Source organism: Entelurus aequoreus, linkage group LG06 (assembly GCF_033978785.1).
Source record: "Entelurus aequoreus isolate RoL-2023_Sb linkage group LG06, RoL_Eaeq_v1.1, whole genome shotgun sequence".
Taxonomy (NCBI): domain Eukaryota; kingdom Metazoa; phylum Chordata; class Actinopteri; order Syngnathiformes; family Syngnathidae; genus Entelurus; species Entelurus aequoreus.
In genome coordinates this window covers 66,364,255-66,378,605 of record NC_084736.1, presented here as the reverse complement: position 1 = coordinate 66,378,605, position 14,351 = coordinate 66,364,255, and the positions used below count along the sequence as shown (strand labels likewise).

Sequence of the window (14,351 nt, the reverse complement as noted above, 5' to 3'; positions counted from 1 at the left end):
CAACAGCCATCTTAGATTTGTCGACCACCACTGATTTTCACTTCCGGGAAGAAGTCACGTGTCGGAATACCAGCTGTTGATTAAAAAAAAAAAAACAGTAAAAATTTAAGAAAAAGAGCAAACACACTTATGTAATGACAAAAAGCTGAAATGTTGATACTAATAACTATTAACAATACAATTTGTCACTTATAACACAAAGCTGACACAACATTTTGATATATAAATCTGTTTGTAGCCTTTTTTTTTTACAAAGTAAAATGTCCTCTAAATAATGACACTTTTTCAAATTTTGCAACAGATTTTCAGCTTTTCATCATTATATTTAGTCTTTTTACTCTTTTTTTCCCTACATTTTAACTGTTGTGTATTTTTCCGACAACATGTACTACGCAGAATTTGATGGATGACTTGCTTTGAAATCATGAGTCAAGCTGATCTCTAAGTACTTATTTTGATTTTAACAACAAAGTGTTTGCAATGTAATATTAGATCAATTTTAAAATATATAAAATTGCTTGCATTACATGTATTTTTTTCTGTCAAAATGGAAAGTTGAATACGTTCAGTAAGAAGACGCATATTAATTCCAGGCTTTCGAGGGCCACATAAAATTATGTGGCCTTGATTTTGACACATGTGTTGTAGTATCTACTTCCGGTATCTACTTCGAGCTTTTCAATATTTTCATTGATAAATGTTTTCTGGTTAGATTGTATGTTAACATCCTTGGCTGACATTATCACCTCATTCTGCTTCTGTATGGTGCAGACTGGCAGTGATATGCTCAAACTGCTTCACCAAGTTTGCTACATGCTGTCATATTTTTGATGATTACGTACAAAACCCAAAACCAGTGAAGTTGGCAGGTTGTGTAAATCGTAAATAAAACAGAATACAATGATTTGCAAATCCTTTTCAACCTATATTCAATTGAATACACTGCAAAGACAAGATACTTAAAGTTCGAACTGGTAAACTTTGTTATATTTTGCAAATATTAGCTCATTTGGAATGGCATTTTTTTCATGGCCCCCATGCTTATTTCAGCAAGACAATGTCATGCCACATTCTGCACGTGTTACAACAGCATAGCTTCGTAGTAAAAGAGTGCGGGTACGAGACTGGCCTGCCTGTAGTCCAGACCTGTCTCCCATTGAAAATGTGTGACGCATTATGAAGCCTAAAATACGACAACGGAAACCCCGGACTGCTGAACATCTTAAGCTGTACATCAAGCAATAATGGGAAAGAATTCCACCTGAAAAGCTTCAAAAATTGGTCTCCTCAGTTCCCAAACGTTTACTGAGTGTTGTTAAAAGGAAAGGTCATGTAACACAGTGGTAAAAATGCCCCTGTGCCAACTTTTTTGCAATGTGTTGCTGCCATTAAATTCTAAGTTAATGATTATTAAAAAAAAAAAAATTCTCAGTTCGAACACTAAGTATCGTGTCTTTGCAGTGTATTCAATTGAATATAAGTTAAAAAGGATTTGCAAATCATTGTATTCTGTTTTTATTTACGATTTACACAACGTTCCAACTTCACTGGTTTTGGGTTTGTACTTTAATTCAATAAATATCACCTATTTTTTCTCAGCACTGTCTTTCACACTCACTCTCTTTTTTCTAATGGGTGGAAAACAAATTTATGTTGATATCTAGCTATAAGCTAACGATAGCGAGTTAGACAAGATGTTTTGGTTGAATTTTACAGGGTTCACTGTGACATTTGTTATGCCAACTAATGGCGGGGATTCTTGTAACTCAAATTTTTGCTTGTAACTTAAAGCATAACAACTAGGAAACTACAAAAAAAAATACAGTATTTTAACCATTTTTGATTCTGTAGGGAACAAACCGTTCATTCGTGACTGCAATTAATACAAATACTATATTCTCATTCACAGAAAATGATTGTAAGACATTAGGGAGGACACTATTTGCACTCTGTGGCAGAGGGAATGGTTCCATAATGACTCAAACACCAAAATATATTTTAATCAAGAGTTGCAACAACAAAATATTACAAACTTTCAAGAAAATAGTTGTGTGCTGTTAATGCTGTAATTTTGATGGGTTCATGCGCCCTTGCTGGCTTCGCAGCGCTCTATCAGGCGGGAACGTGACCTCAGCTGAAGAAGACGGGATGTTCAAGAGTATTTCTGACCAATTAGACAACATTGTGGATATGAGGGAGTACGACGTGCCTTACCACGTGCGCGTGTCCATCGACCTCAAGATCCACGTGGTGAATACACACGACTACTGTAGATCTTCTGAATATATGACAGCATGCTTGCAAGAGCTTATCATATCTATTTTTTTCTTTCTCAGGCTCACTGGTACAACGTTCGATATAGAGGCAACACTTACCCACCGGAGATTGTACGAAGGGATGATCTTGTAGAACGACCTGTAAGATTGTCGTGTTTTGGATTGACATCCTATAATTATGTACGGTAATATATAAAAACTTATCTTTCTTTTTTTTAGGACCCAGTTGTTTTGGCTTTTGACATTGAGACGACCAAACTTCCACTAAAATTCCCAGATGCCGAGACAGACCAAATTATGATGATCTCATACATGATAGATGGACAGGTGTGTTTAATATCTTGCCTACTTATATTTAAAGTTGTGTTTTGCATTGTTATAACTTACTGATTTCCTCCTAAAGGGGTTTCTGATCACAAACAGAGAGATTGTCTCTGAGAACATTGAGGACTTTGAGTTCACCCCCAAACCTGAATATGAGGGTCCTTTCACTGTTTTTAATGAGGATAATGAGGTCTGTTTATTTGCATGATACATTTATTATAACAACAAAGTGGTAGGCGTCATTGTAACAAGATGTTTTCTAATAACATCAGGCGGCGCTTATTCAGAGGTGGTTTGATCACGTTCAAGAAACCAAGCCCAACATCTTTGTCACCTACAATGGAGACTTTTTCGATTGGTGAGCAATTTCCTTTTTCTGTCGCCACACGCATTCTATCTGATTTTTTACTGCGATTCTTGCAGGCCTTTTATTGAAACGCGAGCATCGCTGCACGGACTGAGCATGCACAGGGAGATTGGTTTCCAGAAGGACAGCCAGGGAGAGTACAAGGCCAGTCAGGCCATCCACATGGACTGTTACAGGTTTGACACCATATGACACCACAGAAAAAATTAAAGCACAAAACTGCAAGTCGATAAATTAGACTGATTAGTGTTGACGTTTTACGTTGTAAGATTTTGACAGAACTGTGCAAAAAGTTCTTTTTTAAGAAGACCTCACACATCTTTCATCTTCACAGAAACCACCAAAGTTTTTTGTTGTTGTTTTTACTTTTGTTATCAGTCCAGCTTTGGCTTATATTTAACTGTACTGAGTGACACTCTAGTTAGTGTTTGTCATTGTAACAAAACAACAAATCAAACGGTGGACAAAGACTTTTGAACAGTATAATATCAATTTTTTTATACAGTAATACCTCAGCTTACGAGCTTAATTGGTTTTGTGACGGAGCTCTTAACTTAATACACTTCTATCTCAAATCAACGTGTCCTATTTAAATGAATTTAAATACATTTATTTGGTTCTTGGCCACCTCAAAACAGTCCAATTTCAACATGAAACATACCTTTTAAATAAGAAAAACTAACTTTTAGATAAGAAATATTGTATGAAAAACAATACAATAGGACGGTGTTTCTTAACCATAGTGCCAGGGCCTATTCTTGGGCCACAAGCGCCACGTATGAGCTGCTACAAAAGATGTGTTTCTCAGCTGTGGTCTGTACAAGCCGCAGAGGTACTCAGTTGTAATTCACTTTTCCACCACTTATGTCAATAATGACAACATCAAACACACCAGGGAAGTAAGAGCTAAAGTATCTTTAAAGACGTTTTTTAAATGCAAAAAGTATGATAAAACTGGTGAAGCTGAGTTTTCATTTGCGCTTGATTTTTGACAGTTCAGTGAAACATACTCATTAATAATTAACTTTATTTATTTTAGCAAAACAAATTGTATGTAAATTCCATCCATCCATTTTCTGCCGCTTAATTTTTCATATTTATTTTTCCTAATAGGCCTGACCTAGGCCTAAGGCCTAGGCTTAAGAATAAGATTTGTAATTCAGAGTTATATTTGAGTGGGCCCAGGGCCCCTCTGTATTGGAAAAGTTGGACCCCGAGGTCAAAAGGGTTAATAACCCCTGCAGTAGGATATAGTAGAAACAACCACAGTAGTTTTATGAAGTTATATAATAATAATGTACAGCAGTTACCTTGGAGAGTGTGCTTTTATTATCTGTCAAATAAACCATCAGCAGCTTTTCCATATTTTCATCAAAAAATGTCTGCTATTTAGATATTGTTTTTACATTCTTAGCTGCCATTAGACTCATTTTACTTAAGTATTACGCAGACTTGCAGTAATACACTACAATTGTTTTGCCATGTTGGTGACACATTTAGTCATGTTTTGGATGATTTATTTCTTTATTTCAAAGAATATCATCCGTTTCTTCTTTGAGCACACTCCTTCACCACCACTTTCTTCCTGGAGATCAACAGAACGAAGTTATCTTAAGCTATAAGCTAATACTACCACGTAAGATCAGAGGTTTTGGGCGGATCTTACGGGGTTCACTGTGATATTTGCTACGCCAACTAATGGCAGGGATGTTTGTAAGTCAAATTTTTGCTTGCAACTTAAATAACAATTAGCAGAGAGACAGCTCTTACCTCAAACACTTTTAAGTTGAGGCACTCTTAAGTTGAGGTGATGTGAAACTTTGCACTACGGGTACTTGTCCTTAAGTGTTGAATCTAACAAACATTTTGAGTTTAACTAATTCTAATCACCCATAATATTTCTTCAGCATTTGATGCATCAATATGTTGTGTTTTTGTTTCTTTAAATGCTAGAAAAGAGGTAGAGTTACAGCAAAGGGCCTGATTTATAAGCCTGTTTCTCTCATGTGTTAGGTGGGTTAAGAGAGACAGCTACCTACCCATGGGTAGTCAAAATCTAAAGGCTGCAGCAAAGGCTAAACTTGGCTATGACCCCGTGGAGGTGGACCCAGAGGAGATGTGCCGCATGGCAACAGAGGAACCACAGGTATGGGAATGCATCTGACATTTTCAGCTCATGATGAAGAAATGCAACCTTTTTTTTCTTGTCAGACTTTAGCCACCTACTCTGTGTCAGATGCAGTGGCTACATATTACCTCTACATGAAATACGTTCACCCCTTCATCTTTGCATTGTGCACCATCATCCCTATGGAGCCCGATGAGGTTTGTTTACTCAATTTTGGCATAATGTATTACATGTCTCGACTTCTAGTTAGACACTGACTCTATTCCTCTAAATGCAGGTGTTACGCAAGGGTTCTGGTACACTATGCGAAGCTCTGCTCATGGTGCAGGCCTTCCACGCCAACATTGTCTTCCCCAACAAGCAGGAGCAGGTATTCAACAAGCTAACAGATAGCGGCCACGTCTTAGACTCTGAGACGTACGTGGGCGGCCATGTGGAGGCATTGGAGTCCGGTGTGTTCCGAAGTGACATCCCCTGCCGTTTCAAAATGGTACAGCCCACCGCCTCTCTTTAATTATTTTCTGCTAAAACATGTTTTTAACTAGTGATTGACTTGTTGACAGAACCCAGCCGCATTTGACTTCCTTTCTGAAAGAGTTGAGCGAACCATACGTCACGCCATCGAGGAAGAGGAGAAAATACCTCTGGAGCAAGTCACCAACTTTAATGAAGTAAAACAAAAAAACAAACATTTTTGTATTAATCGATTGATTATTTTTTATTTCTTTATCCTAGTGAGTTAGTAGGCTGTGCAAAATCAACTCAACTCATTTTCAAAACACTAACATGGTTTTCATACAGGAAGTAGGAAGTATTTAGTTTTGTAATGTTCTTTTCTAATGAATCACATATTAACAACCAAATACCAATATATCATGGCCAAATTTCAAGGAAAAATTACGACATTAAGTGACAAAAAAAACGTAAGACTTTGTTGGACATAAAATTGGATAGAAATTCATTTAGTTTTTGAAAAAAAGTTTAATGTTCAAAATGATTAATTCCCTTTCTCAATATAAGTATATATAATGTTTTAAACGTGCAGCATAGTTAACATGATTCTCAAACTGGTGGGCTCCATCTATTGGTACGCCAAAGAATCACTTAACATTTTCAAACACAGTGTTACTGTTCAAACTGTTAAATTAAAAATATATACTAAATATACTTGTTAAATAAAACTCCAGTCTTGTTTTAATGAATACTCAGGCCTAGTACGCTACTGTGTTTTAATGTTGGTTATTATGATGGTACTTGGAGAGCCAAGTGTTTTCTGAGGTGGTACTAGGTGAAAAAAGTTTGACAACTACTGCTACAGAATAGATTATGCTAAGATTGACCAGATCCTTTTAGAATTGAATACTTCCTCAAAACAAAAAGTTTCAATAAACGTAAAACACATTTGTAAATATTTTCATTGATGCTGTATCTCTTACACAATTTATTACAGTGTTTTGTTTTTTTGTGTCACTTCCAAACACAAGATACACATTCAAAAAATAAAAAAGTAAATTCTGCTTAAAAATTTTGCCATGATATGAATAATTTTAGGGTTTAACTGTATGAAGTAGATGCGTCTCTATGAAGGTGTACGCTTTTAAAAAGGGAAGTTTGCGTGGTCTCTGCTCGATTGATTCCCGTTCCAGTTTGAAGTAAAGTTCTCTGGTATGTTTCCAGGTCTGTGATGAGATCAAAAAAAAGCTGACTCTCCTGAAAGAGGTTCCGAACAGGATTGAATGCCCACTCATATACCATCTTGATGTTGGAGCAATGTACCCTAATATCATCCTAACCAACCGCCTACAGGTAAAAGGACAGATACGAATTAACCATGCACTAAAACTAACTACATGTTCTGATATCTCATTTAGCCTTCTGCCATGGTGGATGAAGCCACGTGTGCCGCCTGTGACTTTAATAAACCAGGTGCAACATGTCAGAGGAGGATGGCCTGGCGCTGGAGAGGGGAAATCAGTAAGTTTGTGAGGTGGCGACTAGTCCAGGGTGTACGCCGCCTTCTGCCTGAATGCATCTGGGATAGGCTCCAGCCAACCCCGCAACCCTGAGAGGGACAAGCGGTAGAAAATGGATGTATGGAAAATAAACCACTGGCGATTATTCGAAAATATGTCACACCCTTCTCCCGTAGTGCCCGCCAGCCGCAGTGAGTTCCACCGCATCCAGCAGCAACTGGAATCCGAGAAGTTCCCCCCGTTCTACCCCAATGGACCGCCTCGGGCCTTCCACACTCTCAACCGGGAGGAACAGGCCAAGCATGAGAAAAAACGTCTTGCGGGTGCTTCTTTCTTTTTCACTGGTTTGTTTTTAAGCTCTCTTTGCCAAAGCCAGTCCTGACATAGGTTGTTTTTGTGTGTCAGACTACTGCAAGAAGGCCTATAAGAAGACGCACATCACCAAGCTGGAGGAGCGAGTCACCACTATCTGTCAGAGGGAAAACTCTTTCTATGTGGACACTGTTCGAGCCTTCAGGGATCGACGATATGAATTTAAAGGGCTGCACAAGGTACATGCCTTTGCAACACACACAATCATGTTGGCTGTTTACTTTCTTCCACTAAAGACATCTGACTCACTTTAAATTAAGCAACACCGAATCACAATCCTTTTGTGGTGCAGGTCTTGGACCACATTGCTTGGTTGTCGTTTTCCATCCATCCATTTGTTTTTGCATAATACAGCCAGCTAACAAACAGGCTTAGTAGGAACAAATGGCTATCAAAACCATATGTTACCTTGCATATAATGTTTATAGTAGTACATACAGTAATACGTCAACATACAAGCTTAATTGGTTGTGTGACGGAGCTCTTAATTCAAAACCCTTGTACTGTATCTCAAATCAATGTCACCCATTGAAAATAATTGAAATCAGTTTAATCGGTGCTTCGAACCTCAAAACAGCACAATTTTAACATGTAACCTGCCTTTTAAAAAGAAAAACGTATAGATGAAAACAATACAATATAACATACTACAAACAACTACAGTAGTTTTATGAAGTAATGTAATAATAATGTACAGCATTCACCTTGGAGAGTGTATCTCTTTCCAGTTCTTTCTCTGTCACACACCATGAGCACATTTTGTATATTTTCCATATTTGCAATGGTAAATGGTCGCCGTTTAGATATTAATTTAACATTTTCGGCTGGTGTTAGACTCATTCTGCTTCCGTATGATGTAGACTAGCAGCGATAAGCTTGAATTCCTTCACCAAGTTCACTACACCCTCTGTCGTATTTTTTGATTATTTCTTTCTTTCTTCACACTCACTTTCACAATAACACTCACAATAATGTCTGATTGAATGCTAAAAACGTTATGACAGACTGCCTGAAAAACGGAATGGGATTTTATTTTTTTTTACTGAATGAGACACCCAGAATGTACATAAAAATAAAGAATGTGTGATTTACATTATTAACTATGAACAATAAAACACTGAATATTGACAACATATGAACGTCACACCCCCTCTCAATCGACATATTTTACAATCAAGCGAAACGCAACAAAAATGCAACCAACACAGCGAAATATGAACGCTAAGGGGGAAAAAAAACCCACCTAAAATCTGATATATCTGAAACATCACTAAGCTTTAGAACTTTCTTGTAAAAATCTCCTTCCGCGTCTGTCCCTGACACCCGCATTTCAGGCTGGCCTCTGTGGAAACGCTCCCCACCCACATTGCTTGGTGCCTCATCTGAGCTGCTGTGACTTAAATTACAATTGTAAGTAGTAAATAATGCAAAAGCGCAGATTACAACCATTTAAATACTTTGTATAGTTCAAGACTTACGGTAATTTGAAAACATCACTGCACATCATAATAGCAGCTATAGTTTCTAAAAGATCTAAAACAAATATTTGGGAATGTCCGGCGGGCTAGATTGAAAAGCTTAATTTGCCCAGGTCTGCTGTAAGCCATATTTATCAAAATTATATCAAAAGAAGGCTTGAAATATCTTGAGTTGCATGTTATGAGCCTATGTCATATATTAGTTGTGCTTAGAATGCTGGAATAAACAAACCTTGATTATTCAATTTTTTCTACTAATGTAACTATACTGTAATCACTGTCCAATAGTAATCATGTCACATAGACAGGATATTGCAGCGTCTCAAATGCATGAGTCTGGACAAGCCTGAGCTAATCCTGAATGTAAGCTTTATTTGGAGAAAAAAAGTCTGATTTAATTATAAAAGTGGGCCTTTTTTTTGTTTGCAGAATTTCATAATCTCACCTCTTATCCACACAAAAATGTTTTCTTCAAATGCGATTTGTACGTCTTGTCCCTTAAGGTATGGAAGAAGAAACTGTCTGCAGCTCAAGATAATGGAGACGCTGCTGAGGTTAAGCGCTGCAAGAACATGGAGATTTTGTACGAGTCTCTTCAGCTGGCTCACAAGTGTATCCTCAATTCCTTTTATGGTTACGTCATGAGGAAAGGGTGCGAGTTAACTCTGTTTTCATCAAACAAAATTTGGCCTATGTGGAAAACGATCTCAACTGCTGCTGTTTTTATTGTGCCACTAGGGCACGCTGGTACTCTATGGAGATGGCTGGCATCGTGTGCTACACTGGTGCCAACATCATCACTAGAGCTAGAGAGCTCATTGAACAAATTGGGTGAGTAATGGCTGCTATTTTACCTAAGTAGCAATAATTGATGTGACATTATACTTTGTTGTGACTCAGGAGGCCACTTGAGTTGGATACAGACGGTATCTGGTGCGTCCTGCCCAACACCTTTCCGGAGAACTTTGTAGTGAAGACAAGTAACGAGAAGAAGCCCAAGGTGACCATCTCCTACCCAGGTGCCATGCTGAACATCCTGGTGAAGGAGGGCTTCACCAATGAACAATATCACGAGCTGGTTGACCCCGCGTCACTCACATACAACGTCAAGGCAGAAAACAGCATCTTCTTCGAGGTGGACGGGCCATATCTAGCCATGATTCTGCCTGCCTCTAAAGAAGAAGGGAAGAAGTTAAAGAAAAGGTATGGCAAAATACCAGATTTCAAATAGTGATCTTCCCTTTAATAGACATTATGGCCTCAGGAAAAATAACAGGTGGTGCTATTATGCTGCAATTACCTATTTTATGACTGATATCACCACGTGTCATAATAAATGACAGACATTGCTGGAAAGCTGCATAAAATTAGCATGCAAAAACTTCTAAACATTTCAGAATTTATCCAATAGGAGTTTGTAAAAAAACAAAAAAGGGCAGCACGGTGGAACAGGGGTTAGTGCATGTGCCTCACAATACAAAGGTCCTGAGTAGTCCTGAGTTCAATCCCGAGCTTGGGATCTTTCTGTGTGGAGTTTGCATGTTCTCCCCGTGACTGTGTGGGTTCCCTCCGGGTACTCCGGCTTCCTCACACCTCCAAAGACATGCACCTGGGGATACGTTGATTGGCAACACTAAATTGGCCCTAGTGTGTGAATGTGAGTGTGAATGTTGTCTGTCTATCTGTGTTGGCCCTGTGATGAGGTGGCGACTTCCGCCCGAATGCAGCTGAGATAGGCTCCAGCACCCTCCGCGATCCCAAAAGGGACAAGCGGTAGAAAATGGATGGATGAATGGAGTTTGTAAAAAACTAAATAATTGTTTGATGTTCGTAGATGAGAAGACAGTGCAGCTAACACATTTATGACCGATTGTATACCTGCAAAATTATTTATAAAATTTTGTATGACAACAGTTAGCATGTATCTAGTACCAAGTTCTATGACTCTGAGGTGCACGCCTGCAAAATTAGCTAAAAAGCTAACATGTTGACGTTAGCATGCTACAAGTTAGCATGTGTCAAGTAACAAATTAGATGACCCTAAGGTGTATACCTGTAAAATTAGCTTTGGAAAAAAAATAGCATGCCAGCATTCAAGTAACATTATCAAAGAGCATTTTGACATTAGAACAGTTGAAATTGGTTGGAAAATGTGGTAGTAACACCTTTTTGATAGAAAATAAGTGTTGCGAAAAAACAGTTCTGAATTTTTGACGTAAAATACTATATGTAAATATATAAATGTATAAAATATATAAAGTAGAGGTGATAATCTTTGGGCACCTCCCAATTCGATCCGAATCCGATTTGTGGGGTGACGATTTGATTCAACACGATTCTTGATTCAAACCGATTATCGCAATGTATTATTTGGTATCTGACGTACACGCGCAGTTAGTAAGCATGTAGATGGCCTAAAAACTTGTTTTTGAAAATAAATTCTTAATTTTTTTTTTATTATTTTCAATGCATTTTTTAAAATTATAAATCAATTTAAATTTGGGATAAGTAAGAATTCCGATTTGGATGTGAATAAATTTTTTGAGCACCCTTATAATAAAGTGTAAAATAAAATGTCAAATGAATAAAACTTAGTGTCAATCAGCATTGTTACTTTTGTTAAGAGTTAACTTTGCATTTTAGGTACGCTGTGTTCAATGAAGATGGGTCCCTGGCTGAGCTGAAGGGTTTTGAAGTGAAAAGAAGAGGGGAGCTACAGCTTATTAAAATTTTCCAGTCTTCCGTGTTTGAGGCTTTCCTTAAAGGTACCTCCCTGGAGGAGGTTTATGCGTCTGTAGCCAAAGTGGCTGACTATTGGCTGGATGTCCTGTACAGCAAGGTAATGGCACTTTCACACAAGTTTTGAAAGTCAACTTGTCACGTTCCAAAATAAATAGAGTCCTCATGTTGATGGGTCATTTAATTTTTTCCCCACAGGCCGCCAACATGCCGGACGCCGAGCTGTTTGAACTGATTTCAGAGAATCGTTCCATGTCCAAGAAGTTGGAGGACTACGGAGAGCAAAAGTCCACTTCTATCAGCACAGCAAAGAGACTGGCAGAGTTTTTGGGAGACCAGATGGTGAAGGACGCTGGTTTAAGTTGTCGTTACGTTATCTCACGAAAGCCAGAGGGCTCTCCTGTCACAGAGAGGTAGGGAAATATTCAGATAGAAACTATGCTCTCATGGGGTTCAGCAATTCCTTGGCTAATTTGTGTGTCTGCTATCAGAGCTATTCCTTTGGCCATCTTCCAAGCCGAGAGCAGCGTGACCAAACATTTCCTGCGTAAATGGCTGAAGATGCCCAGTCTGCATGACTTTGACATTCGTGCTGTAAGTATATGGAAGGAAATTGAGTTTTTGTGCAAAGTATTCTTGTCTTGCATCACGCTGTCCTGTCTGGTCCTCGCAGATCCTCGACTGGAATTACTACATAGAAAGGCTTGGAAGTGCTATCCAGAAAATCATCACCATCCCTGCTGCTCTTCAACAGGTAATATTTGAAAAATGAATCTCCTCTAGTCACTGATGATCTCATAGTTGGCTTGCATGATCTCCATGCTGGCAGTGTGCGTTCAATCCCCACTTAGGGAAAGTGATGTTTGTCTGTCCGTAGCTTCTGAGAACCAGCTGCCACTGCAGTGGACATTTGTGTTTAACTTTACAGTAGGGGTGTCCAAACTTTTTTTTTACTGAGAGCCATCATCATCGGCGGTCACTCGAAGCGAGTATGACGATCCGCCTGGTAGGGGGGTATCCCTTTATGGAGGATGCCTGTGCGTGACTTTGTTTAACGTGGGGAGACTGGTGCACAGACAGTCACCACACGATCCTTGACAGATCCGGGTCAGGGTCCAGTGGCATGGAGTCCAAGACGACTGGGGACCCTTTTCTGCTGCAGCCTTCATCCGCCATCCCAGCCGTTGTGACACTCCATAGGTTTAGCAATCATCCTCCGCCTGTTCCACCGTTGAGGTCTTGGGTTGTTATTTCCCCTTAACTGGGCCCACATGGATGTGGGGATGCCTTCTTCCGCCATCGCAGCCATTGTGGCGGTTCTTACATTTACCGTCTTCCGCCTGCTCCGCCGTTGAGGTCTTCACCGTATCCCTGGCTAGGGGGCAGTCAGGTACTAGTCCTTTGCCAAGGGCCACCTGGGGTAACAGTAGTAAAGGGGTTAACCTCCTAGTGCCCCAAGACCCCTTAGAGGAGCCTCCACTGCCGGATGCACTTTAACGTCATGCCCAGGACAAGAGAGCTACTGAGAGCCACACACTGATAAATCAAAGGATGCGTTGCCCATTTTATTATTTTTCATTTTCAAAACATTTGATATTTTTCATTTTCAAAACAAATGCGATATATAGACTTTTTTTTAAAGGAAAGAAACAGCATGCATGTCTGCTTTGTGTTATTAACGATTTTATGTTTTTTATTTGTTATTTTTAGTAACAATATTTTAGACTGTGCCGCGGGCTGTTAAAAACTTAGCTGCATTTTGGACACCCCTGCTTAACAGGTTATTTTTTTGAAATCTGTAACCCGGACACTAAAAAGGGACCAAAAACAACAAGAGTCCTCTGCAGTGGACATTTGTGCTTGCATTATAGGGGAGGAGGGGTTTCCCAAATTTGTAACTCGGACACTATAAAAAAAACAAAAAAACAACCAGTGTCCTCTGTAGTAAACATTTGTATTTTGTATTTAAGAGTTTAGTTTTTTCTGAAATGGGTAACTCAGACACTAAAAAAAGACCAAAAACAAACAGCGTCCTCTGCAGTGGACATTTGTGTTTTGCGTTACAGGGTTTGTTTTTGTCCCAAAATGTGTAACTCGGACACTAAAAAAGACCTAAAACAAGCAGCATCCTTTGCAGTGGACATTTGAGTTTTGTAACACAGGGTGTTTTTTCCCCCCGAAATGTGTAACATAGACACTTTTCGATAATTTTTTATTTAAAACGGTAATACTAACCGGCGGGAGTTTTACCGCGGTTGTCATTAAAACAGTTTATCGTTACATTCCTAGTCCACACACACTGAGTTTTACCCCAAGGACAGTTATGCAATTATGACACAATTATATAATTTTGCATCATATATACATTCCCGTCCTGTGGGTAACACTGAAAGGAATTATGTTTTAACTACCTTATTTACATTTTAAATACAACAACATTTGTTTTCTCATCTCGGTATCATCTGTTTACCTTCTGTTAACGATTAGGTGAAGAATCCGGTTCCACGAGTGCAACATCCCGACTGGCTTCACAAGAAACTTCTTGAGAAAAATGACATCTACAAGCAAAAGAAAATCAGCGAATTGTTCACCAGTGAGGGCAAGAGGCAGGTAGGTTACCTCACAGCAAGAAAACTCCTTAAATCTTTATTGGGTAAGGTATCCTGTTAGGAGTTAAACAAAAGACTGAGCCAT

General features: G+C 38.9%; 1 protein-coding gene across 1 annotated transcript in view; it reads left to right on the top strand.

The window, feature by feature from the left end:
- pole (polymerase (DNA directed), epsilon) overlaps window positions 1–14,351 on the top strand; it is a 46,204-nt gene that overhangs the window by 7,441 nt on the left and 24,412 nt on the right. The window contains exons 7-28 of the mRNA XM_062051246.1: window positions 2,106–2,250; window positions 2,337–2,417; window positions 2,496–2,603; window positions 2,680–2,790; window positions 2,873–2,958; window positions 3,024–3,143; window positions 4,981–5,113; window positions 5,179–5,292; window positions 5,373–5,585; window positions 5,659–5,766; window positions 6,773–6,901; window positions 6,967–7,069; window positions 7,245–7,391; window positions 7,474–7,619; window positions 9,422–9,570; window positions 9,657–9,749; window positions 9,819–10,121; window positions 11,562–11,757; window positions 11,856–12,070; window positions 12,149–12,251; window positions 12,331–12,411; window positions 14,145–14,267. Coding sequence (XP_061907230.1) covers window positions 2,106–2,250; window positions 2,337–2,417; window positions 2,496–2,603; window positions 2,680–2,790; window positions 2,873–2,958; window positions 3,024–3,143; window positions 4,981–5,113; window positions 5,179–5,292; window positions 5,373–5,585; window positions 5,659–5,766; window positions 6,773–6,901; window positions 6,967–7,069; window positions 7,245–7,391; window positions 7,474–7,619; window positions 9,422–9,570; window positions 9,657–9,749; window positions 9,819–10,121; window positions 11,562–11,757; window positions 11,856–12,070; window positions 12,149–12,251; window positions 12,331–12,411; window positions 14,145–14,267 — 3,007 coding nt within the window. The remainder of the gene's footprint in view (window positions 1–2,105; window positions 2,251–2,336; window positions 2,418–2,495; window positions 2,604–2,679; window positions 2,791–2,872; window positions 2,959–3,023; window positions 3,144–4,980; window positions 5,114–5,178; window positions 5,293–5,372; window positions 5,586–5,658; window positions 5,767–6,772; window positions 6,902–6,966; window positions 7,070–7,244; window positions 7,392–7,473; window positions 7,620–9,421; window positions 9,571–9,656; window positions 9,750–9,818; window positions 10,122–11,561; window positions 11,758–11,855; window positions 12,071–12,148; window positions 12,252–12,330; window positions 12,412–14,144; window positions 14,268–14,351) is intronic.